This window comes from Salvelinus alpinus, chromosome 18 (assembly GCF_045679555.1).
Source record: "Salvelinus alpinus chromosome 18, SLU_Salpinus.1, whole genome shotgun sequence".
Taxonomy (NCBI): domain Eukaryota; kingdom Metazoa; phylum Chordata; class Actinopteri; order Salmoniformes; family Salmonidae; genus Salvelinus; species Salvelinus alpinus.
The window spans coordinates 38,943,960-38,971,066 of NC_092103.1; the positions used below are offsets into that span (position 1 = coordinate 38,943,960).

The window sequence follows — 27,107 nt, forward strand, 5'->3', positions numbered from 1 at the left end:
GTGGCCTCCATCATTCTTAAATGGAAGAAGTTTGTAAACACCAAGACTCTTCCTAGAGCTGGCCGCCCGGCCAAACTGAACAAGCGGGGGAGAAGGGCCTTGGTCAGGGAGGTGACCAAGAACTCGATGGTCACTCTGACAGAGCTCCAGAATTCATCTGTGGAGATGGGAGAACCTTCTGGAAGGACATCCATCTCTACAGCACTCCACCAATCGGACCTTTCTGGTAGAGTGGCCAGACGGAAGCCACTCCTCAGTAATAGGCACATGACAGGCTGCTTGGAGTTTGCCAAAAGGCACCTAAAGACTCAGACCATAAGAAACAAGATTCTCTGGTGTGATGAAACCAAGAATTAACTCTTTGGCCTGAATGCCAAGCGTCACATCTGGAGGAAACCTGACACCATCCCTACGTTGAAGCATGGTGGTGGCAGGATCATGCTGTGGGGAGGTTTTTCAGTGGGGATGTTTTTCCCAGGGACTGGGACACTAGTCAGGATAGAGGGAAAGATGGATGGAGAGATCCTTGATTAAAACCTTCTCCAGAGCGCTCAGGACCTGACTGGGGCGAAGGTTCATCTTCCAACAGGACAATGACCCTAAGCACAAAGCCAAGACAACGCAGGAGTGTCTTCGGGACAGTCTCTAAATGTCCTTGAGTGGCCCAGCCAGAGCCCGGACTTGAACCCGATCGACTTGAACCTGATCGAACATCTCTGGAGAGACCTGAAAATAGCAGTGCAGCAACTCTCCCCATCCAATCTGACAGAGCTTGAGAGGATCTGCAGAGAAGAATGGGAGAAACTCTCAAATACAGGTGTGCCAAGCTTGTAGCGTCATACCCAAGTAGACTCAAGGTTGTAATCGCTGCCAAAGGTGCTTCAACAAAGTACTGAATAAAGGGTCTGAATACTTATGTAAATGTAAATAAAAAAAATTATTCTAAAAACCTGCTTTTGCTTCGTCATTATGGGGTATTGTGAGTAGATTGATGAGGGCACTGTATGTCATCATCTGGCTTAGTCAAGGAGTCACACACATACTGTACAGCAGGGCTCTCCAACCCTGTTCCTGGAGAGATACCCTCCTGTAGGTTTTAACTCCAACCCTGTTCCTGGAGAGCTACCCTGCTGTAGGTTTTAACTCCAACCCTGTTCCTGGAGAGAAACCCTCCTGTAGGTTTGAACTCCAACCCTGTTCCTGGAGAGATACCGTCCTGTAGGTTTTAACTCCAACCCTGTTCCTGGAGAGCTACCCTGCTGTAGGTTTTAACTCCAACCCTGTTCCTGGAGAGAAACCCTCCTGTAGGTTTGAACTCCAACCCTGTTCCTGGAGAGATACCGTCCTGTAGGTTTGAACTCCAACCCTGTTCCTGGAGCGATACCGTCCTGTAGGTTTGAACTCTAACCCTGTTCCTGGAGAGCTACCCTCCTGTAGGTTTGAACTCCAACCCTGTTCCTGAAGAGCTACCCTCCTGTAGGTTTTAACTCCAACCCTGTTCCTGGAGAGAAACTCTCCTGTAGGTTTGAACTCCAACCCTGTTCCTGGAGAGCTACCCCCCTGTAGGTTTGAACTCCAACCCTGTTCCTGAAGAGCTACCCTCCTGTAGGTTTTCACTCCAAACCTAGCTGTGACTAACCTGATTCTGTTTATCAACCAGCTAATTATTAGAATAAGGTGTGCTATATTAAGGTTGGAATGAAAACCTACAGGACGGTATCTCTCCAGGAACATAGTTGGAGTTCAAACCTACAGTAGGGTTTCTCTCCAGGAACTGGGTTGAGGTTAAACCTACAGGAGGGTAGCTCTCCAGGAACAGGGTAGGAGTTCAAACCTACAGGAGGGTAGCTCTCCAGGAACAGGGTTAGAGTTCAAACCTACAGGAGGGTAGCTCTCCAGGAACAGGGTTAGAGTTCAAACCTACAGGAGGGTTTCTCTCCAGGAACAGGGTTGGAGTTAAAACCTACAGGAGGGTTTCTCTCCAGGAACAGGGTTGGAGTTAAAACCTACAGGACGGTATCTCGCCAGGAACAGGGTTGGAGAGCCTTGATGTACACACCTCCATGCATTAATGTAAGCATGCAGACGCCCGTTTAGACACATACATGTAAGCGTGACTATGCATGAATCACACACACAACACGAATCATACACAGACATTGTGGCTGCAGACTTCAAAGCAACCAGCTGCTCTGTGTCACTCTTCTTTCTAATGACAGTTTATGAATATATTTCACCCACTTATGACGCTAAAATGAGCACACGCTAAAATACTGAATGCTAATGAAAAACAAACACACACAGGTAGACAGACAACAAATATAATGGCTGCCCAACATGAGCCAGGGCTGGTATTTGGCTGCGATCAAAAGGAGAAAGGCAGGTTGCTCTTTCTCCCCTGGTCACTTAGCACCGCGCTACGAGCCTTTTGATCAGGCAATTAGGAGGGCACTTCATAGGCAGGTGGCGTGGATGCGAGGACCCCAGATCATCAGTGTAAACACACAGCATCTCTGACCCAACAGCATGACTCATGTTGTAATTAAGGCCAACAACAACAGCAAACAACGAACAGCTTAAATTAGATGAAAACATGACAGCTTTTGAGAGGACAAAAATGTAAGAAAGATACAAAATATTAATATTTATAGTAAAAGCATGAATACCAACAAGTCTGTATAATTGGGCGTGTTTACGTTTTGGTCGGCATTGGAAGTCTAAATGGATATTTCAAAGACCGTGGCTAGCCCTCTTGAGAGGATGAGACTACCATTGTTGAGCTCAGTTCAGTTGTGGTGGAAACGTGTAGCATTCAGTAGTCAACCATAAAAGACGCTGGGATTTCCTTTGATCTTGTACTGTTAATTATCAAATGCCTGGCTGTTTCAATAAACCATAGATCAGGGTTCCCCAACCGGCGGCCCGTGTGCCGAATTTGACCTGAATACTTATGTAAATGTAATATTTCATTTTTTTTTTTTATATATATAATTTTGCAAACATTTCTAAAAACCTGTTTTTGCTTTGTCATTATGGGGTATTACGTGTAGATTGATGAGAAGAAAAAAAATACTTTTTAGAATCCATTTTAGAATAAGGCTGTAACTCAACAAAATGTGGGAAAAGTCAAGGCATTTGAATACTTTCCAAATGCACTGTATATATTTTTTTAATTTGTGGAATTTTCATTGTTGGACATAAAAGACTAAAAACACCAGGAAATCAGCTATATTAATTTAAGAAATCTGTTCCCAAGTATTCCCACGCATAATAGAAAGACACGTGATCGTATACAAATGTAAGCAAGGTTTGAAATGATTATGTTTTAGTCAAACATTATATATGTTTGGGCTTCTTGTGGTCAATTTGCAGTCTACAAATGATTTGTAATTATGGTCAGCCCCCTGACCATCTGCTCAAGAAGAAAATGGACCCGCGGCTGAATCTAGTTGATGATCCCTGCCATAGATGTATCAGGAAATGTGAAGGTTTAGTGGACCATAGAGTTGTGCAAGGTGTGTTATGACTACTAAAAGCAATACTTCGATATACAGTAGGCCAAGTGAATGAATCCCCCCCCCAAAAAAAACTTTATCGATGGCAATTTGAATGCACAGAGAAACCGTGACAAAATCCTGAGGCCGATATTTTTTAAAGGTATCTGTGACCAACAGATGCATCTCTCCATTCCCTGTCATGTAAAATCCATAGATTAGTGCCTAATTAATTCATTTCAATTGTTCAGTATACATACAGTATACATATACAGTACCGGTCAAAAGTTTGGACACACCTACTCATTCCAGGGTTTTTCTTACATTTTACAATTTTATACATTGTAGCATAATAGTGAAAACATCAAAACTATGAAATAACACATAGAATCATGTAGTAACCAAAAAAGTGTTAAACAACCCAAAAAATGTTATATTTGAGATTCTTCACAGTAGCCACAGCTTTGAACACCCTTGGCATTCTCTCAACCAGCATTTGGGCTCCTGAGTGAGCAGTGGTCTAAGGCACTGCATCTCAGTGCTAGAGGCGTCCCTACAGACCCTGGTTCGATTCTAGGCTGTATCACAACCGGCCGTGATTGGGAGTCCCATAGGGTGGCGCACAATTAGGTCAGTGTCGCCCGGGTTAGGGTTTGGCCGTGGTAGGCCGTCATTGTAAATAACACATTTTTCTTAACTGACTTGCCTAGTTAAAGGTTAAATATGATACTTTTTTTTTTAATATGAGGTAGTCACCTGGAATTCATTTAAATGAACGGGTGTGTCTTGTTAAAAGTTAACTTGTGGAATTTCTTTCCTTCTTAATGCGTTTGAGCCAATCAGTTGTGTTGTGACAAGGTAGGGGTGGTATACAGAAGATAGCACTATTTGGCAAGAAAGGCTCAAATAATCAAAGAAAAACAAAAGTCCATCATTACTTTAAGACATGAAGGTCAGTCAATGCGGACAATTTCAAGAACTTTTAAAGTTTCTTCAAGTGCAGTCGCAAAAAGCATCAAGCGCTATGATGAAACTGGCTCTCATGAGGACCGCCACAGGAAAGACAGACCCAGAGTTACCTCTGCTGCAGAGGATGAGTTCATTAGAGTTACCAGCCTCAAAAATTGCAGCCCAAATAAATGCTTCACAGAGTTCAAGACACATCTCAACATCAATTGTTCAGAGACTGCATGAATCAGGCCTTCATGGTTGAATTGCGGCAAAGAAACCACTACTAAAGGACACCAATAATAAGAAGAGACTTGCTTGGGCCAAGAAACACAAGCAATGGACATTAGACCGGTGGAAATCTGTCCTTTGGTCTGATGAGTCCCAATTTGAGATTTTTTGGTTGAAACCGCCGTGTCTTTCTGAGATGCAGAGTAGTTGAACGGATGATCTCCGCATGTGTGGTTCCCTTCGTGAAGTATGGAGGAGGAGATGTGATGGTGTGGGGGTGCTTTGTTGGTGACACTGTCACTGATTTATTTAGAATTCTAGGCACACTTAAACAGCCTGGCTACCACAGCATTCTGCACTGATACACCAACCCATCTGGTTTGCGCTTAGTGGGACTATCACTTGTTTTTCAACAGGACAATGACCCAACACACCTCCAGGCTGTGTAAGGGCAATTTGACCAAGAAGGAGAGTGATGGAGTGCTGCATCAGATGACGTGGCCTGCACAATCACCCAACCTCAATCCAATTGAGATTGTTTGGGATGAGTTGGACCGCAGAGTGAAGGAAAAGCAGCAAACAAGCACTCAGCATATGTGGGAACTCCTTCAAGACTGTTGAAAAAGCATTCCAGGTGAAGCTGGTTGAGAGAATGCCAAGAGTGTCAAGAGTCATCAAGGCAAAGGGTGGCTACTTTTAAGAATCTCAAATATAAAATATACTTTTTTGGTTACTACATGATTCCATATGTGTTATTTCATAGTTTTGATGTCTTCACTATTATTCTACAATGTAGAAAATGTTAAAAATAAAGAAAAACCCTGGAATGAATAGGTACTGTATAATAATCCTATAATAATCCATATTATTTATTTTTGAGTGATATAACAATATTTACCATTTGGAGCTTCCCTTTGAGTCAATGTTTTCTGGTCCTTTACTCAACTGGTAGTAAGCACAGTGGAGGCTAAAGAATGTTTTGTACATTTAAAAAAATATATATTTATATTATTATTATTTTTGGGGGGGGACTCAGGGTCTCAACTTAAAAATAGTAGAATACACAAGGCGCAATTTCAAAATTTGGTGGTGGGCCCCACCCCCATCAATGTTGTCCATCCCTGCAGTAGAGGGAATGTATCACTCGTGAGAATTGGGATATGTAGTGTCTATAAATGTCTGTGTTTGTGTCTCACCACGTCGTTGGGCAGGCTTTGGAGGTCGTCAAAGGGTGTTTCTAGGGTGTTGGTGTCTACGTTGAGGACTACTACGTCATCCAGGGCCATCCCCTTCACCTTCTGCAGGGAGAGAGACACGGAGAGAGGACTTTACACTTCCACACAAACATGAGACACATGTACACACACACACGCAGGCAGTCAGGTAGACACACACTGTCTCTCTTATGAGTTGGGTTTATAAACGGTCTGTGGTGAGGAACTTACCTCCATTAGGCTGGAATGTACTCCAATGAGGTAGGGCATGGGCGCACTGCAAAACACGAACACATAATAAATAACCATGATTGTGAGACAAAAGTGTTTAAACACTGCATGATCTCAGCCAAAACCACCAAAGAGTCATATATCAACCACATTAGCAGAGTAATGGGAAACAAACAGAGACTTGAGTACTTTGTTCTTTTATCATGATCATTGTGACGCACATCGAACCGATTTTGTACACATGCACATTCAGGGCAACACTTTGACATTGCAAGAAAACCAAAACATTTTATTGTTGTCGTATTCCTTCATCGTCAACCTTCCATACGGTTCTACTCTGTTTTTTTTCACAGTTTATGGCTACGAAATAGAGTCCATTGAAATGTTACCACAGTGAGACAAGAAGTAGTGGGGATTAAAAACGTTTTACTTTCCCAGCATACTGGAGTGTTTGTGTGTGTCTCCATGTGTGTGTGTGTGTGCGCGCGTGTGTGCGTATGTTTGTGGTGTGTACACCAGAGGGTTGGACCTGTGGGGCTAGACAAGGGACCCTCAGACACTAAGACACCACCATTGAAGAGATATGGCTGATTGGGTAATGGTCTGAAGGATAAAACGAGAAAGGGAGGGAGAGAGAAAGGGAGGGAGAAAGGGAGGGAGGGAGAAGGAGGGATGTGAGAAACCTGTCAGCCTGAGAGGGGGTGATGAAGACGGACCCGAAAACACTTAATTAACTGTGCTCTTCTCCATGTCTCCATCTCCTCAGCCTAGCGTGACATTCAATTAAAATACAGCGGCAAGCGGAGAAAAAGCCACAACAACTCAAGGGATCAAAAAGTAGTGGAAAGCATAACAAAACCAGAATATAAATAAAAAAATAAATAAATATCCAATTGGATGTTTTTGGATGACGGTAATCGTCCACACAGCCAATTATTTATTGTGAGCTGTGAAAAACGGGGGAAGTGAAATGTAGCCCTTGCGTCGAGTTTGAGCCGCTAAGGCCAAGTTAAGCCGAGGGGTTAGCTTCCTAAGCTGGAAGCGCCATCGCCATCTTCTCAAAAGCTGATGTCGAATTAGCTCTCGGCAACCATCTTTTTTAGGTTCTCATTACAAAGAGCCTTTCTCTTGGTTTACCCTCAGTTGATGGGGGAGTATATAGGAACGATTAGCAATATTTGAGAGAAGGAAAAGATGGAGAAAGAAAAAAAAACTGAGCAATAATTATCTTATTGCACCTCTTCCCCCCCCACCCTGTCGTGAACAACCCCATTAATTAACACTGTCAGGTTACCACGAGAGAGAAAATCAGCTGTTGTTCCTTATTTCCCTTTCCCAAACATACAGTCTTCGTTTACGTAAATGCCACTTAAAATGGCAGCTCGTCATTGGTGTATGATTTTAATGAAGCCAATGGTATTAACTGGGGTCAGTCATTCATAAAATGTCTGTGGGTCTGTGACCCTCAATTAAAGACATTCCTAGACTCAATTATATTATTCCTCAGCTCTCTCTCCATCCTTTTCAATACTTAATGAGTGTGTACAAAATATATACAAAAGTATGTGGACACCTCTTCAAACTAGTGGATTCGGCTATTTCAGCCACACTCGTTGCTGACAGGTGTATAAAATCGAACACACAGCCATGCAATCTCCAGACAAACATTGGCAGTAGAATGGCCTCACTGATGAGCTCAGTGACTTTCAATGTGGCACCGTCATAGGATGCCACCTTTCCAACAAGTCAGTTTGCAAAATTTCTGCCCTGCTAGAGCAGCACCGGAAACATCATAGAGAAGAAATGGCTCAGTCGCAAAGTGGTAGGCCATACAAGCCCACAGAACGGGACTGCCAAGTGCTGAAGCATGTAGTGCGTAAAAATCGTCTGTCCTCGGTTGCAACTAGGGCTGTGGCAGTCACGAAATTACGTCAGCCAGTAATTGTCAAGCAAATAACTGTTGGTCTCACGGTAATTGACCGTTAATTAACATAAACACATTTAGCATCTCCTGGCTTGCACACTTGCAGACCTTTGGAACATCTACATTTTAAAAAGTCTAATAAATCCATGTAATACAGCCTACACCTTCACAATAAATCCATTACTTATTTTAGACAGGTCTAAAGAAGCATGATATGAATAAAATGTAGTCTATTTCAGAAGAACAGAATAGCATACTTTGACTTGTCCTTATGTTAGGTCCTGATCTGGCTATGCCATACAGCTGTGGCTACACTAATTAATTTAGTAGACAAGATTGGCTTAAAATTCCGTGGCATTATTTTATATTGTTTTATAGTTTGAAGAATACAATTGAACAAAGCTGAATAAAATAGAAAGGATATGCTCTCCAAATGATTTGAGGGAGTGCGCACATGCGGCTATTCTGTGTTGAGCGGTTAAAAATAAATAGTTACTACTATATGCTTAATATCGTTGTGTGTGTGTGTGTGCGCGCCCTTCTCCAATATCGTCAATATGCGCCTCAGAATTGGATAAGGATGCACGCAATTGCGTCCCCGACGTGTCTGTCTTCACTTGTAGCCTTTGAGAAAGACCCGATCATGTGATGGAGAGCCATGTGAGTGAGAGGTGATTCGGCCCTGCGCAGCACTCAGGGAGAAGGGCGCAACGCAGCACTCAGGGAGAAGGGCACAACGCAGCACTCAGGGAGAAGGGCACAACGCAGCACTCAGGGAGAAGGGCACAACGCAGCACTCAGGGAGAAGGGCACAACGCAGCACTCAGGGAGAAGGGCACAACGCAGCACTCAGGGAGAAGGGCACAACGCAGCACTCAGGGAGAAGGGCACAACACAGCACTCAGGGCCAAGGGCACAACGCAGCACTCAGGGCCAAGGGCACAACGCAGCACTCAGGGCCAAGGGCACAACGCAGCACTCAGGGCCAAGGGCACAACGCAGCACTCAGGGCCAAGGGCACAACGCAGCACTCAGGGCCAAGGGCCAAGAAGTTATTAATGTAACTTTATTTGTTCTACAAACGTTGGGCTATATGTTTTGATTTTTAATACTTTGTAAGGCTGCATGATGTGACTCTAATGATGATTTGAAAAAAGTTGCTTGAAAGGCATGATCTCTGCTTTGTTTTTTAGTTTTTTTGCGCAGGCTGTACACATTTCATCAGTCTTTCATTCACAATTTGACAAGCACTTGATAATGTCTCGAATTTCACGGCTGCATCCCTTTTGTGTGGCTGTAATGCAGGCCCTTGGCCCGGAGTGCTGCGTTGTGCCCTTGGCCCTGAGTGCTGCGTTGTGCCCTTCTCCCTGAGTGCTGCGTTGTGCCCTTCTCCCTGAGTGCTGCGTTGTGCCCTTCTCCCTGAGTGCTGCGTTGTGCCCTTCTCCCTGAGTGCTGCGTTGCGCCCTTCTCCCTGAGTGCTGCACAGGGCCGAATCACCTCTCACTCACATGGCTCTCCATCACATGATCGGGTCTTTCTCAAAGGCTACAAGTGAAGACAGACACGTCGGGGACGCAATTGCGTGCATCCTTATCCAATTCTGAGGCGCATATTGACGATATTGGAAGAACTGTCCACATTTACTTTTCGTCAGCCAACAAGATGAGTAGGCCTAACGAACAGCAAAAGCACTAGCCTATGTCAATATATTATCCCCCATAGTACAAAAGTAGACCTATTATATTCTGTGAGAGAAATAAATATTCAAAACATACAGTTGAAGTCAGAAGTTTACATACACTTAGGTTGGAGTCATTAAAACTCGTTTTTCAACCACCCCACAAATTTCTTTTTAACAAACTATAGTTTTGGCAAGTCGGTTAGGACATCTACTTTGTGCATGACACAAGTCATTTTTCCAACAATTGTTTACAGACAGATTATTTCACTGTATCACAATTCCAGTGGGTCAGAAGTTTACATACACTAAGTTGACTGTGCCTTTAAATAGCTTGGAAAATTCCAGAAAATTATGTCATGGCTTTAGAATCTTCTGAAAGGCTAATTGACATCATTTGAGTCAATTGGAGGTGTACCTGTGGATGTTTTTCAAGGCCTACCTTCAAACCCAGTGCCTCTTTGCTTGACATCATGGGACAATCAAAAGAAATCAGCCAAGACCTCAGAAAAAAAAGTTGACCTCCAAAAGTCTTGTTCATCCTTGGGAGCAATTGCCAAATACCTGAAGGTACCACGTTCATCTGTACAAACAATAATACGCAAGTATAAACACCATGGAACCACGTAGCCGTCATACCGCTCAGGAAGGAGACATGTTCTGTCTCCTAGAGATGAACGTACTTTGGTGCGAAAAGTGCAAATCAATCCCAGAACAACAGCAAAGGACCTTGTGAAGATGCTGGAGGAAACAGGTACAAAAGTATCTATATCCACAGTAAAACGAGTCCTAAATCACAATAACCTGAAAGGCCGCTTAGCAAAGAAGAAGCCACTGCTCCAAACCACCATAAAAAAGCCAGACTACAGTTTGCAACTGCACATGGGGACAAAGATCGTACTTTTTGGAGAAATTTCCTTTGGTCTGATGAAACAAAAAGGGAACTGTTTGGCCATAATGACCATCGAGAAAGAGGGAGGCTTGCAAGCCGAAGAACACCATACCAACCGTGAAGCACGGGGGTGGCAGCATCATGTTGTGGGGGTGCTTTGCTGCAGGAGGGACTGGTGCACTTCACAAAATAGGTGGCATCATGAGGAATGAAAATTATGTGGATATCTTGAAGCAACATCTCAAGACGTCAGTCAGGAAGTTAAAGCTTGGTCGCAAATGGGTCTTCCAAATGGACAATGACCCCAAGCACACTTCCAAAGTTGTGGCAAAATGGCTTAAGGACAACAAAGTCAAGGTATTGGAGTGGCCATCACAAAGCCCTGACCTCAATCCCATAGAAAATGTGTGGGCAGAACAGAAAAAGCATATGCCAGCAAGGAGGCCTAAAAACCTCACTCAGTTACACCAGCACTGTCAGGAGGAATGTGCCAAAATTCACCCAACTTATTGTGGGAAGCTTGTGGAAGGCTACCCGAAATGTTTGACCCAAGTTAAACAATTTAAAGGCAATGCTACCAACTACTAATTGAGTGCATGTAAACTTCTGACCCACTGGGAATGTGATGAAAGAAATAAAAGCTGAAATAAATCATTCTCTCTACTATTATTCTGACATTTCACATTCTTAAAATAAAGTGGTGATCCTAACTGACCTAAGACAGGGAATTTTTACTAGGATTAAATGTCAGGAATTGTGAAAAACTGAGTTTAAATGTATTTGCCTAAGGTGTATGTAAACTTCTGACTTCAACTGTACATTTAAATTCCGTTTTTCACAATTCCTATTTAATGCTGGTAAAAAATGTCCAAGCTGTTTAAAGGCACAGTCAACTTAGTGTATGTAAACTTCTGGCCCACTGGAATTGCGATACAGTAAATTATAAGTGAAATAATCTGTATGCAAACAATTGTTGGAAAAATTACTTGTGTCATGCACACAGCAGATGTCCTAACCGACTTGGGTAGTTGTTGGGGAACTGTTAGATTACTTGTTAGATATTACTGCACTGTCAGAAGCAGAAGCACAAGCATTTCGCTATACTCGCATTAACATCTGCTAACCATGTATATATGACAAATAACATTTGATAAGATTTTATTTGACTGATATGTTAAAGGAATAGACGTCTCCCCATATTCACTGATATGTTAAAGGAATACACGTCTCCCCATATTCACTGATATGTTAAAGGAATAGACGTCTCCCCATATTCACTGATATGTTAAAGGAATAGACGTCTCCCCATATTCACTGATATGTTAAAGGAATACACGTCTCCCCATATTCACTGATATGTTAAAGGAAGCCCAGCTCCTAATCTTAACCATAGAAGGATAAATAACTACCTGACCCTGAACCAACGGATAGGGGGAAAACTCTTCCAAGCCCTGTCCCACACCTTGGTGTTACAATGTGACGCGCTTGGAGTTGGAGACAAGCGCTTAAAAATAAAAAATAAAAAAATATATATATGCCATTTAACAGATGCTTTTATCCAAAGTGACTTACAGTCATGCATGCATACATATGGGTGGTGCTGAGAAACAAACCCACTATCCTGGTGTTGCAAGCGCCATGCTCTACCAACTGAGCTACAGATGACCATTGTGGTTACTCACCAGCAGTAGTCTATGAGGTGCTGAGGCAGGACAGGAATGTAAACGTGTTGCCAATACATTGGGTACATCATGGCCGCCGACCCGTGAACACAAGCTGTTAACTGTGGTGGAGGGAGAGAGTACAAAACACCACTATCACACACAATACCATAGAGCATAATAAGGCATATAACTATTTCTCACAGGTTCATTTGGAAATATACATTATATTGACAGATCCACAATGGAATATTTGAGGTATATAACTATTCCTTGCATTGTCATATTGTAGAAAATACATTGACAGATTATTGTGCAGAGAAAGTTCCAACTGCACTATGTTAATGTTTGGAGTTCTGTGGACACACACAGGGACACAAACACAAGGACACACACACAGGGACACACACTCCAAGAGTAATTTGGCCATTACTCATGGCATCAAAGCTACCCCATAAATGATACAAATTACACCACCGGAAATTAGACCAGCAACAGTTCCCATCACTGACGTTTAATATCTCACGTGACAAATTCCGCTCCTTTGTGTGTTAAGGTAGGAGGAATGTAGTGCCGGGCAAATGAACGCAGCCGTTGATCAAACTAAGATGGCACCGTTGAACGCTGGCAGATGTGTCAATAATAGCGATGTTGCCCAACCACAACAGACATTCCCCAGAATAACAGCGTTTGTCTGAGACGCTGTTTAAGTGTGTGGGTTTCTATATTCAGAGCAGATGATTGATCATAAAACGTGCCCCCCCACAGTCAATCAAACTGGCCAACTTGGAGATTCTGACAATTTTACTTTGATTTAAGATGGGGGGAGGAAAACGTTGTGGCAGCGTTTGTCTAAGGGACTCGTTATAGGGAATGGGGTGTGGGGAGAAAGAGCCTCTGGGGAACGCTCGTCCACAGCCATGTCAGGTAAAGTATTTTTCACGTCAAACAGGAAGACTGGGATTCCTTGGATGAATCATATCCCTTTTTAACGGGGAGGAGGAGGACGTGTGGTTTCTGTTTTGGTAAAAAAAAAAATATGAGGAACATTCAGCTTTTCTCCCACGGCTCTGGTCAACAGCAGTGCACCATTTAGGGAATATGGTAACATTTGAGATGTGTCTCTCGTTTCTATTCCTCAATAATCACGGATATGTTAAAGGAATAGACGTCTCCCCATATTCAATGATATGTTAAAGGAATAGAGGTCTCCCCATATTCACTGATATGTTAAAGGAATAGACGTCTCCCCATATTCACTGATATGTTAAAGGAATAGACGTCTCCCCATAATCACTTCTCAGCCCCCTCCTGTACTCCCTGTTTACCCACGACTGGCCACACACGCCTCCAACTCAATCATCAAGTTTGCAGACGACACAACAGTAGTGGGCTTGATTACCAACAATGACGAGACAGCCTACAGGGAGGAGGTGAGGGCACACAGAGTGTGGTGTCAGGAAAACAACCTCTCACTCAACGTCAACAAAACAAAGGAGATGATTGTGGACTTCAGGAAACAGCAGATGGAGCATCCCCCCTATCCACATCGAAGTGACAGCAGTGGAGAAAGTGGAAAGTTTTAAGTTCCTCGGCGTACACATCAACGACAAACTGAAATGGTCCACCCACACAGACAGTGTGGTGAAGAAGGCGCAGCAGCTTGTCACCCAAAACCCTGACTAACTTTTACAGATCCACAATCGAGAGCATCCTGTCGGGCTGTATCACAGCCTGTTACGGCAACTGCTCCACCCTCAACCGCAAGGCTCTCTAGAGGGTAGTGAGGTCTGCACAACGCATCACCGGGGGCAAACTATCTGCCTTCCAGGACACCTACACCACCCGATGTCACAGGAAGGCCAAAAAGATCATCAAAGACAATAACCACCCGAGCCACTGCCTGTTCACCCCGCTATCATCCAAAAGGCAAGGTCAGTACAGGTGCATCAAAGCTGGGACCGAGAGACTGAAAAACAGCTTCTATCTCAAGGCCATCAGACTGCTAAACTGAAATCACTAACTCAGAGAGGCTAATGCCTACATGGAGAACAAATCACTGGCCACTTTAACAAATGGATCACTAGTCACTCTAAACAATGCCACTTTAAATAATGCCACTTTGATAATGTTTATATATCTTACATTACTCATATCATATGTAAACATATCTTACATTACTCATATCATATGTATATACTGTATTTTATACCATCTATTGCACCTTGCCTATGCCGCTCGGCCATCGCTCATCCATATATTCATATGTACAGTTGAAGTCGGAAGTTTACATACACTTAGGTTGGAGTCATTAAAACTCGTTTTTGAACCAGTCCACAAATTTCTTGTTAGCAAACTATAGTTTTGGCAAGTCAGTTAGGACATCTACTTTGTGCATAACACAAGTAATTTTTCCAACAATTGTTTACAGACAGATTATTTCACTGTATCACAATTCCAGTGGGTCAGAAGTTTACATACACTAAGTTGACTGTGCCTTTAAACAGCTTGGAAAATTCAAGAAAATTATGTCATGGCTTTAGATGCTTCTGAAATGACTAATTGACATCATTTGAGTCAATTGGAGGTGTACCTGTGGATGTATTTCAAGGCCTACCTTCAAACTCAATGCCTCTTTGCTTGACATCATGGGAAAAGAAATCAGCCAAGACCTCAGAAAAAACATTGTAGACCTCCACAAGTCTGATTCATCCTTGGGAGCAATTGCCAAATGCCTGAAGGTACCACGTTCATCTGTACAAACAATAGTACGCAAGTATAAACACCATGAGACGACGCAGCCATCATACCGTTCAGGAAGGAGACACGTTCTGTCTCCTGGAGATGAACGTACTTTGGTGTGAGAAGTACAAATCAATCCCAGCACAACAGCAAAGGACCTTGTGAAGATGCTGGAGGAAACAGGTACAAAAGTATCTATATCCACAGTAAAACGAGTCCTATATCACAATAACCTGAAAGGCCGCTCGCTCAGCAAGGAAGAAGCCACTGCTCCAAAACCGCCATAAAAAGCCAGACTATGGTTTGCAACTGCACATGGGGACCAAGATTAATAATGACCATCGTTATCTTTGGAAGAAAAAGGGGGAGGCTTGCATGCCGAAGAACACCATCCCAACCGTGAAGCACAGGGGTGGCAGCATCATGTTGTGGGGGTGCTTTGCTGCAGGAGGGACTGGTGCAATTCACAAAATAGATGACATCATGAGGAATTAAAATTATGTGGATATATTGAAGCAACATCTGAAGACATCTGTCAGGAAGTTAAAGCTTGGTCGCAAATGGGTCTTCCAAATGGACAATGACCCCAAGCATACATCCAAAGTGTAAAATGGCAAAATGGTTCACGGACAACAAAGTCAAGGTATTGGAGTGGCCATCACAAAGCCCTGACCTCAATCCCATAGAAAATTTGTGTGCAGAACTGAAAAACCGTGCACGGGCAAGGAGGCCTACAAACCTCACTCAGTTACACCAGCTGTCAGGAGGAATGGGACAATATTCACCCAACTTATTGTGGGAAGCTTGTGGAAGGCTACCTGAAATGTTTGACCCAAGTTAAACAATTTAAAGGCAATGCTACCAAATACTAATTGAGTGCATGTAAACTTCTGACCCACTGGGAATGTGATGAAAGAAATAAAAGCTGAAATAAATCATTCTCTCTACTCTTATTCTGACATTTCACATTCTTAAAATAAAGTGGTGATCCTAACTGACCTAGGACAGGGAATCTTTACTAGGTTTAAATGTCAGGAATTGTGAAAAACTGAGTTTAAATGTATTTGCCTAAGGTGTATGTAAACTTCCGACTTCAACTGTACATTTAAATTCCGTTTTTCACAATTCCTATTTAATGCTGGTAAAAAATGTCCAAGCTGTTTAAAGGCACAGTCAACTTAGTGTATGTAAACTTCTGGCCCACTGGAATTGCGATACAGTGAATTATAAGTGAAATAATCTGTATGCAAACAATTGTTGGAAAAATTACTTGTGTCATGCACACAGCAGATGTCCTAACCGACTTGGGTAGTTGTTGGGGAACTGTTAGATTACTTGTTAGATATTACTGCACTGTCAGAAGCAGAAGCACAAGCATTTCGCTATACTCGCATTAACATCTGCTAACCATGTATATATGACAAATAACATTTGATAAGATTTTATTTGACTAATATGATAAAGGAATAGACGTCTCCCCATATTCACTGATATGTTAAAGGAATAGACGTCTCCCCATATTCACTGATATGTTAAAGGAATAGACGTCTCCCCATATTCACTGATATGTTAAAGGATTAGACGTCTCCCCATATTCTTCAAAGAACGTGGTCATGTTTTGATGGAATGTAAAATAATTGTTATTCCTCACCATTCTAGCATAAGTCCTCTTTGCTACTACATGTTCAGGTGTAGCTTCTAAACAAGCATCCACCCCGACAACAGTATTTTCCCATTGGGCTTGTGAACAACTTCCCTTTTACAGTATGTGTTAAAAACAGCATATAAACTGGGCTTCGCTAATCAAAAACCCATACACACATTAGTGACTTTAACAGGCCGAGAGGGCAGGAGGGGCTTAATTATATCGTGGCCATATCACATAATGGAAGACTTAGAAATGCCTCATAAAAGCTTCATTGAAGACAATGCTTTGTATGGTACAGTACAAGAAAATAAGGCTTATTCAGGAAGTATTTACACCTTGACTTGTTCTACATTACATGGGAGTAAAATGGATTGAATTGAATTGATTGAATTGTCTTTTTTTGTCAACGATCTATACCAAATACTCAAATAATGAAAAATTGGAAGATTCTTTTTTTTTTTTTTACCCATCTACCAATAGGTGCCCTTCTTTGCAAGGCATTGGAAACCCTCCCTTGTCTTTGTGGTTGAATCTGTGTTTGAAATTCACTGCTCGACTGACTTTACAGATAATTGTATGTGTGGGGTACAGAGATGAGGTAGTCATTCAAAAATCATGTTAAACCCTATTATTGCACACAGAGTGAGTCCATGAAACTTATTGTGTAACTTGTTAAGCAAATGTTTACTCCTTAACTTATTAAGGCTTTCCATAACAAAGGGGTTGAATACTTATTGACTCAAGACATTTCAGCTATTCATTTTAAAATAATTTGTAAAAATTTCTAAAAACATAATTACACTTTCACATTATGGGTATTGTGTGTAGGCCAGTGAAAAAAATCTAAATTATATCCATTTAAAATTCAGGCTGTAACACAACAAAATGTGGAAAAAGTCAAGAGGTGTGAATACTTTTTGAAGGCACTGTATGTGTAAGGAGATGTTTTTAGCAAGTGACAAGCTCTTCAGACAGTCCTCTCTATACAAAAGGCATGAAGAGGGTTATAGCTTTAACGGTGGAGGGTAGAACAAAAAATGTAACAGAAAATGTAAAGGGTTTAAAAATAGTATGTGGTTACAGTGGGAAAAAAACAGCCAGATTCTCATCCACAATATCTTCAAATATTTCTGTTGAAATTTAATTTTTCTAAATTCTGGGTGAGCAACCATTTCATGCTGTGTCTTATTGTGTGGTGGTGGAACAGTACCAAGCCAATCCTGTAAAATAGACACTCATTGATTAGTTGATATGCATGGAGAGAGTGAGAATGGAGGAGGAAGGGAGTGAAGGAGGGAGTGAAGGATCTACAGTACTTACGGTGCTTAGTTTGCTACAGCAGATGAGGATTCGACGCTCATAAAGCATACTAGCGTACAGATGGAGCATGTTATTGACATCTACGGCTACAAAATACTCTGTTAGGTTTCTCTGCAAGAAAAAACAAAGGCAAAAAGTAAAAAGAAAAAGAAAAAAGGGGTAGAGGTTAGTTGTGATAGCAAGGGCAGACCAATGACTGTATGAATAGTACAAGGCATCAACATGATTTACATAGCTTTTACAAAGGTATAGTATAGATATAACAGGTGAAGAATGTAACAGGGAGACATTATTGTTTCAAATAAAACTTCTCTCTGTGATCGTCGGCATGTAAGAAAATTATATACAATACTTTAGACAGAACACATGAAATATGTAATGTATTTAAATATGTGATTTCGTCTGTATGTGTACTCTTATTGCTGCAAAATAAACTGACTCATGGAAGACATTGAAGTTTTCTGAATCTGAATATACATTGAGTGTACAAAACATTAGGAACACCTTCCTAATATTGCGTTCCAGCACCTTTCGCCCTCAGAACAGCCTCAATTCGTCAGGGCATGGACCCTACAAGGTGTCGAAAGCATTCCACAGGGATGCTGGCCCATGTTGACTCCAATGCTTCCCACAGTTGTGTCAAGTTGGCTGGATGTCCTTTGGGTGGTGGACCATTCTTGAAACACGGGAAACAGTTGAGCTTGAAAAACCCAGCAGTGGTGCAGTTCTTGACACACTCAAACTGGTGCGCCTGGCACCTACTACCATACCCCGTTCAAAGGCACTTCAATCTTTTGTCTTGTCCATTCAACTTCTAAATGGCACACATACACAATCCATGTCTCAATTGTCCATGTCTTTAACCTGTCTCCTCCAATTCATTCACACTGATTGAAGTGGATTTAACAAGTGACATCAATAAGGGATCATAGCTTTCACCTGGTCAGTCTATGTCATAGAAAGAGAAAAAATATGTTTGAAATAGGCATCCACATGTGATTTAGGTGAAATAAGCTGTAGTAGAAGGGATGTTTGTGTGCATGTGGGGGCGGCAGGTGGTTAAAGTGTTGGGCCAGTAACCGACAGGTTGCTGGATCGAATCCCTGAGCTGACAAGGTAAAAAATCTGTTGTTCTGTTCCTGAACAAGGGAGTTAACCCACTGTTCCCCGGTAGGCCGTCATTGTAAATAAGAATTTGTTCTTAACTGACTTGCCTAGTTAAAAAAAGGTTACATTTAATAACTTTTTTTATTTTTTAAATCTGTTATTCTCCAAACCTCCAGAAGCATTACTTCTGAAGACTACAGACTCCTCCTTCGACACGTCTCCCTTCTGACTGGGGTTCACTTCTGTCTCCCATCACGTCTCCCTCGCACCTCTGTCACGTCTCCCTCGCACCTCTGTCACGTCTCCCTCGCACCTCTGTCACGTCTCCCTCGCACCTCTGTCACGTCTCCCTCGCACCTCTGTCACGTCTCCCTCGCACCTCTGTCACGTCTCGATCACACCTCTGTCACGTCTCCATCACACCTCTGTCACGTCTCCATCACACCTCTGTCACGTCTCCATCACACCTCTGTCACGTCTCCATCACACCTCTGTCACGTCTCCATCACACCTCTGTCACGTCTCCATCACACCTCTGTCACGTCTCCATCACATCTCTGTCACGTCTCCATCACATCTCTGTCACGTCTCTGTCAAGCTCTCCCTTTTCTGCGTTCTCTCTGTCTGTCTAAAGGACCCCCAGAGAGGGGGATCTGGGGAGGCCTCACAGCCTTAGAGGACTAGCGAGGGCAGTCTGACGGCTAACTAACTACGTGAGGTTACCGGCGGGAATTGGAAAAACGGGGAAATCAAACAAGATATTGATTCTTCCGACTCCTTCGATATCTCCTCCAGTGAGCTGAAGCAATTGAATGAATGTCTAACGTTTGTGGGACTAGCGGTTTATTCATGCTACCCAAAGGCCTACAGTAGACCTAACCCTAACACACAGACCTACAGTAAACCTAACCCTAACACACAGGCCTACAGTAAAGCTAACCCTAACACACAGGCCTACAGTAAACCTAACCCTAACACACAGACCTACAGTAAACTTAACCCTAACACACAGACCTACAGTAAACCTAACCCTAACACACAGACCTACAGTAAACCTGTCACACAGGCCTATATGAACAGTGTGCATTGGGGACGTGGGTAGCGTGGAGTAACATTGTGTCCTTTCATATCAGATGAGATTGAGTGATGTATTTTGGCATATCGTCAATTATTCCAAATGGATATTGTTAGTGGTGTGCTGCAAATGTCTTCCTAAACAGTGAACAATAAAGAACAGCAAATTCAAAATGGTGAAGGCCAAAGATACTCACGTTTTCAGGTATGCTGGGTAGTTCCCTTGTGTCAGGCACAGTAAAGTAGGAATGCTAACGGGGACAAAGAAACACAGGGGGTAAAATTTGAGAGATCAAGGCATTTTAAGCCATCGCAGTTCATGAGAAAAGACAAACGCTAATAGGATTAGGAGTTAACGCTCAATATTGTAAAGACATTCCATACACTGGAAAAACAGCCTTTTTCAACTTCCTGTTTCAATCTGTTTTATTACATTTGATGTCTTATGAACACCTCCCTGTTCTCAATAACGGTAAAAGCCCAGGGGATAGATGAAATAAAATACTATTTTATACGTCACATGCTTCATAAACAACAGGTGAGGACTAACAGTGAAATGCTTACTTACGGCCCTTTCCCAACAATGCAGAGAGAAAGAAAATAGAGAAATAAAAGAAAAGTAAAACACGAATAAAACAAGTTGTAATAGGTACAAATGAGTAACGATAACTTGACAAAATACATACAAGGGGTCCCAGTACCAAGTCGATGTGTAGGGGTACAAGATAATTGTGTTAGATACACTAAATACACAAACGTATGTGGACACCATTTCAAATTAGTGGATTCGGCTATTCAGCAACACACGTTGCTGACAGGTGTATAAAATCGAACACACAGCCATGCAATCTCCATAAACAAACATTGGCAGTAGAATGGCCTTACTGAAGAGTTCAGTGACTTTCAATGGTGGCACCGTTATTGGATGCCACCTTTCCAACAAGTCAGTTAATCAAATTTCTGCCCTGCGAGAGCTGCCTTAGTCAAATGTACGTGCTGTTATTGTGAAGTGGAAACATCTAGGAGCAACAATGGCTCAGCCGCAAAGCGGTAGGCCACACAAGCTCACAGAACGGGACAGCCGAGTGCTGAAGTGCGTGTGTCCTAGTTGCAACACTCACTACCGAGTTCCAAACTGCCTCTTGAAGCAACGTCAGAAGAACTGTTCGTGGGAGCTTCGTGAAATGGGTTTCATTGGCCGAGCAGCTGCACACCAGCCTAAGATCACCATGCTCAATGCCAAGAACGCTTCATCATCTGGCAGTCTGACAGATGAATCTGGGTTTGGCAGATGCCAGGAGAACGCTACCTGCCCGAATGCATAGTACCAACTGTAAAGTTTGGTGGAGGAGGAATAATGGTCTGGGGCTGTTTTTCATCGTTCAGGCTAGGCCCTTAGTTCCAGTGAAGGGAAATCTTAACGCTACAGCATACAATGACATTCTAGACGATTCCATGCTTACAACTTTGTGGCAACAGTTTGGGGAAGGCCCTTTCCTGTTTCAGCATGACAATGCCCCCGTGCACAAAGCGAGGTCGATACTGAAATGGTTTGTAGAGATCAGTTTGGAAGAACTTAACTAGCCTGCACAGAGCCCTGACCTGAACCCGATCCAACACTTTTGGGATGAATTGGAACGCCAGCTGCGAGCCAGGCCTAATCGCCCAACATCAGTACCAGACCACACTAATGCTCTTGTGGAAGCAAGACCCCGCAGCAATGTTGCAACATCTAGTGGAAAGCCTTCCCAGAAGAGTGGAGGCTGTTATAGCAGCAAAAGCATGACCAACTCTATATTAATACCCATGATTTTGCAATGAGATGTTCGACAAGCAGGTGTCCACATACTTTTGGTCATGTAGTGTATGTACATAACTAGGGAATAAAGTGACAGATAGTAAACAGTAGCAGCAGCGTATGAGATTAGTCAAAAAAGTGAGCACAAAAATAGGTCAATGCAGTTAGTACGAGTAACTATTTGGTTAACTATACAACTAACTATTTAGCAGTCTTATGGTTTGGGGTTAGAAGCTGTTCAGGGTCCTGTTGGTTCCAGACATGGTGCACCGGTACCGCTTGCTGTGTGGTAGCAGACAGAACAGTCTATTACTTGGGCGGCTAGAGTCTTTGAAAAATGTAGGGCCTTCCTCTGACACTGCCTGGTATAGAGGTCCTGGGTGGCAGGAAGCTCGGCCTCAGTGATGTACAGGGCCGCACGCACTACCCCCTGTAGGGCCTTTGGGTCAGAAGCTAACGGTTGCCATACCAAGCTGTGATGCAGCCAGTCAAGATGCTCTCAATGGTGCAGCTGTAGAACTTTTTGAGGATCCGAAGGCCCATGCCAAATCTTTTCAGCCTCCTGAGGGTGAAGAGGTGTTCTCGTGCCCTCTTCACAACTGTGTTGGTATGTTTGGACCACGATAGATACTTAGTGATGTGGACACTGTGGTTTCTTGAAGCTCTGGACCCGCTTAACTTCAGCTCCGTTAATGTGAATGGGGGTATGCTCGGCCATCCGTTTCCTAATGTCCATGATCAGCTCCTTTGTCTTGCTGACATTGAGGCACAGGTTGTTGTCCTGGCACCACACTGCCAGGTCTCTGACCTCCTCCCTATAGGCTGTCTCATCGTCGTCAGTGATCAGGCCTACCATGCAACTGCCACGCAATTGTTGGTGAACAGGGAGGACAGGATAAGCGTGGCAGATGTGGGTAAGCGTGGCAGATGTGTTGTTGCCTACCGTCACTACCTGGGGGCGGCCCGTCAGGAAGTCCAGGATCCAGTTGCAGAGGGAGGTGTTCAGTCCCAAGGTCTTTAGCTATGTGATGAGCTTGGAGGGCACTATGATGTTGAACGCTAAGCTGTAGTCAATGAACAGCATTCTCACGCAGGTGTTCCTTTTGTCCAGGTGGGAGAGGGCAGTGTGAAGTGCAATAGAGACATCTGCGCCATCTGTGGATCTGTTGGAGCATTATGCGAATTGGAGTGGGTCCAGGGTGTCTGGTATGATAGCCATTTAGACAGGTTACCTTCTAGGGCACAGGGACTATGGTGGTCTGTTTGAAACATGTAGGTATTACAGACTGGGTCAGGGAGAGGTTGAAAAAGTGAAGACACTTGCCAGCTGGTCAGCGCATACTCTGAGTATGCGTCCTGGTACTCCTTCTGGCCCTCCGGCCTTGTGAATGTTAACCTGTTAAAAGGTCTTACATCGGTTATGGTGTGCATGATGACACAGTCATCCGGAACAGCTGGTGCTCTCACTTATGGTTCAGTGTTGCTTGCCTCGAAGCGAGCATAGAAGGGATTTAGCTCGTCTGGTAGGTATGCATCACTGAGCAGCTCGCTGTTGGGTTTACAAGCCCTGACGCATCAGATGAGCGTCAGAGTCGGTTTAGTAGGATTCAATCTTAGTCATGTATCTGACAGATATCTCATGGAGAAGGTGTCACAAGAGTGACGGTATGATAATAAACCTAGCTCCTTTGCTGGGAGTGGGGAAAGACTAGCGAACAAAGTGATGCACTCACTACTTCCTCTATATCCCTGCGTCTGACGCCAAGATCACTCTGACAGAACCGTCTCCTCGGAAGCTCCCTATTTTTTGGGGTGTAAACTCTGTCTCACTCCACTGCCCGTGAAACGCTTTGAGTAGGCACCCTAACATGGAGCTCTGAGGGATTCCTAAAAATCCTTCAAATGGAACGGCCTGTGTTGTAACCCATCATGCAGGACAGCTGAGGGATAAGCCTTTGAGGGTCGGGGAAATGGTGCCCCACTCGGCAGGGGTGGCAGCCTTGGTGCTCCCCCCATTGAACCCACAACTGACCCGAAAACAGTCGGCAAGAATCAAAGCATCCTCTATGAAGGATAATAACCGCAATCTACAGTTGAAGTCGGAAGTTTACATACACTTAGGTTGGAGTCATTAAAACTCGTTTTTCAACCACTCCACAAATTTCTTGTTAACAAACTACAGTTTTGGCAAGTCAGTTAGGACATCTACTTTGTGCATGACACAAGTCATTTTTCCAACAATTGTTTACAGACAGATTATTTCACTTATAATTCACTGTATCACAATTCCAGTGGGTGAGAAATGTACATACACTAAGTTGACTGTGCCTTTAAACAGCTTGGAAAATTCCAGAAAATGATGTCATGGCTTTAGAAGCTTCTGATAGGCTAATTGACGTCAATTGGAGGTGTACCTGTGGATGTTTTTCAAGGCCTACCTTCAAACCCAGTGCCTCTTTGCTTGACATCATGGGAAAATCAAAAGAAAAAAATCAAGACCTCCACAAGTCTGGTTCATCCTTGGGAGCAATTTCCAAACGCCTCAAGGAACCACGTTCATCTCTACAAACAATAGTACACAAGTATAAACACCATGGGACCAAGCAGCCATCATACTGCTCAGGAAGGAGACGCGTTCTGTTTCCTAGAGGTGAACATATTTTGGTGCGAAAAGTGTAAATCAATCCCAGAACAGCAAAGGACCTAGTGACGATGCTGGAGGAAACAGGTACAAAAGTATCTATATCCACAGTAAAACGAGTCCTATATCGACCTAACCTGAAAGGCCGCTCAGCAAGGAAGAAGCCACTGCTCCAAAACCGCCATAAAAAAGCCAGACTACAGTTTGCAACTGCACATGGGGACAAAGATCATACTTTTTGGAGAAATGTCCTCTGGTCTGATGAAGCAAAAATAGAACTGTTTGGCCATAATGACCATTGTTATGTTTGGAGGAAAAAGGGGGAGGCTTGCAAGCCGAAGAACACCATCCCAACTGTGAAGCACGGGGGTGCAGCATCATGTTGTGGGGGTGCTTTGCTGCAGGAGGGAATGGTGCACTTCACAAAATAGATGGCATCCTGAGGGATGAAAATTATGTGGATATATTGAAGCAACATCTCAAGACATCAGTCAGGAAGTTAAAGCTTGGTCGCAAATGGGTCTTCCAAATGGACAATGACCACAAGCACACTTCCAAAGTTGTGGCAAAATGGCTTAAGGACAACAAAGTCAAGGTATTGGAGTGGCCATCACAAAGCCCTGACCTCAATCCCATAGAAAATGTGTGGGCAGAACTGAAAAAGCGTATGCGAGCAAGGAGGCCTACAAACCTGATTCAGTTACACCAGCTCTGTCAGGAGGAATGGGACAAAATTCCCCCAACTTATTGTGGGAAGCTTGTGGAAGGCTGCCAGAAACATTTCACAATTTAAAGGCAATGCTACCAAATGCAAATTGAGTGTATGTAAACTTCTGACCCACTGGGAATGTTATGAAAGAAATAAAAGCTGAAATAAATAATTCGCTCTACTATTATTCTGACATTTCAAATTTTTTAAATAAAGTGGTGATCCTAGCTGACCTAAAACAGGGAATTTTTACTTGGATTAAATGTCAGGAACTGTGAAAAATGTAGTTTAAATGTATTTGGCTAAGGTGCATGTAAACTTCCGACTTCAACTGTATCTCAAAACACCCACTATAAAGGATAAGGCTGTACCTCACTGACCCAAGTGCTATGGCCATGAGATGGGATATATTGATGTATTCTGCAACAACAACAAAAAACATACTATAGGTGTATATACTGTGTGATAAATGTAGATATCTAAAGGGAGTTTCAAGTGACAGGTGCAAGAATGGTATTGCCTCAAGAGAGACATTGTTTTTTGGCATTGGGACAAGTTAAGCAGTGCTTTTGGGATATTGCCACTGCACTCAAAGTTCAAATAACTTGAACTTTCACCCACTGCCGCGCCTGACCCTACGGCTCTTGGCACCTTGCTTGTATCATGTGAAGGGCCCTGAAGTGTGATGATGTTTGCTAATTCTGCAACCTTGCTAATGAGCAGTGAATTTTAGGCATAATGGACAACTAGTGATGGAAGATTTGAATGTGTTGCTCCTCTGATAAGGTGGCCAGCCATGAAGTCTACGGGGAGTTGGTCAAAGTCTTACCACGCTAAGATGGACTGGCACTCCAGGATCAGGGATGGGGAGTGTATGGAGTGACTCCAGGAGCTCTCGCCACTGACTCTCCTGAAATACACACACAAACAGACACGTACAATCTCACACGATACCCCACAGGAACCCTATTATAAATAGCAACAGGAACTAAATGTTTATGCAAACAAAATAGCTGACAATATCCCCTCCTTTCCTGAGGAAATAACCAATAGCCTACAGACTTGAAAGCGCTCCCAGTACATTGTACTTCGACAACAAAACATATCTTTATCCTGTTAATGGCTGCCGATGCTACAGTATAATCTCTGTTCACTATCTCCCAGGTATAGGGCTGTGTCTGCTATCTCCCAGGTATAGGGCTGTGTCTGCTATCTCCCAGGTATAGGGCTGTGTCTGCTATCTCCCAGGTATAGGGCTGTGTCTGCTATCTCCCAGGTATATGGCTGTGTCTGCTATCTCCCAGGTATAGGGCTGTGTTGCTATCTCCCAGGTATAGGGCTGTGTCTGCTATCTCCCAGGTATAGGGCTGTGTTGCTATCTCCCAGGTATAGGGCTTTGTCTGACAACCATAAACAGCAGACATGTAAAGCTGAGGCTTGAACAGATGTTTGCCAAAGTGCTCTGAATACATTACTTAAAATGTCTGAATGCCTGTCGATTAAGCTCAATTTGATTTGAATCCTATAATGATTATTTAAGTCTCTTTTGGACAATGTGCTTTTAAGTTGTTTGGTTTTCAGTATCACCTACGTGTGCAGAGAGAGTGATGTGTTTGTTCATATTTTTGAGTGAGTGAATGTGTGTGTGTGAGTGAGTGAGTGAGTGAGTGAGTGAATGAGTGAGTGAGTGAGTGAGTGAGTGAGTGAGTGAGTGAGTGAGTGAGTGACTGAGTGACTGAGTGACTGAGTGACTGAGTGAGTGACTGATGTTTGTCAGTAGGGTGGCAGCTCTGAC

General features: G+C 43.2%; 1 protein-coding gene across 5 annotated transcripts in view; it reads right to left on the reverse strand.

Moving 5' to 3' along the window:
- Positions 1–27,107, reverse strand: part of dennd1a (DENN/MADD domain containing 1A) — a 152,760-nt gene that overhangs the window by 33,712 nt on the left and 91,941 nt on the right. For 4 of the 5 annotated variants that reach the window (XM_071351866.1, XM_071351863.1, XM_071351865.1 and 1 more), the window contains exons 7-12: positions 26,142–26,222; positions 20,362–20,415; positions 17,984–18,094; positions 12,295–12,395; positions 6,119–6,164; positions 5,870–5,971 (exon numbers count right to left, since the gene is read on the reverse strand). In XM_071351866.1, the coding sequence (XP_071207967.1) occupies positions 5,870–5,971; positions 6,119–6,164; positions 12,295–12,395; positions 17,984–18,094; positions 20,362–20,415; positions 26,142–26,222 (495 nt within the window). The remainder of the gene's footprint in view (positions 1–5,869; positions 5,972–6,118; positions 6,165–12,294; positions 12,396–17,983; positions 18,095–20,361; positions 20,416–26,141; positions 26,223–27,107) is intronic. The other variant, XM_071351864.1, reaches the window with a different exon arrangement.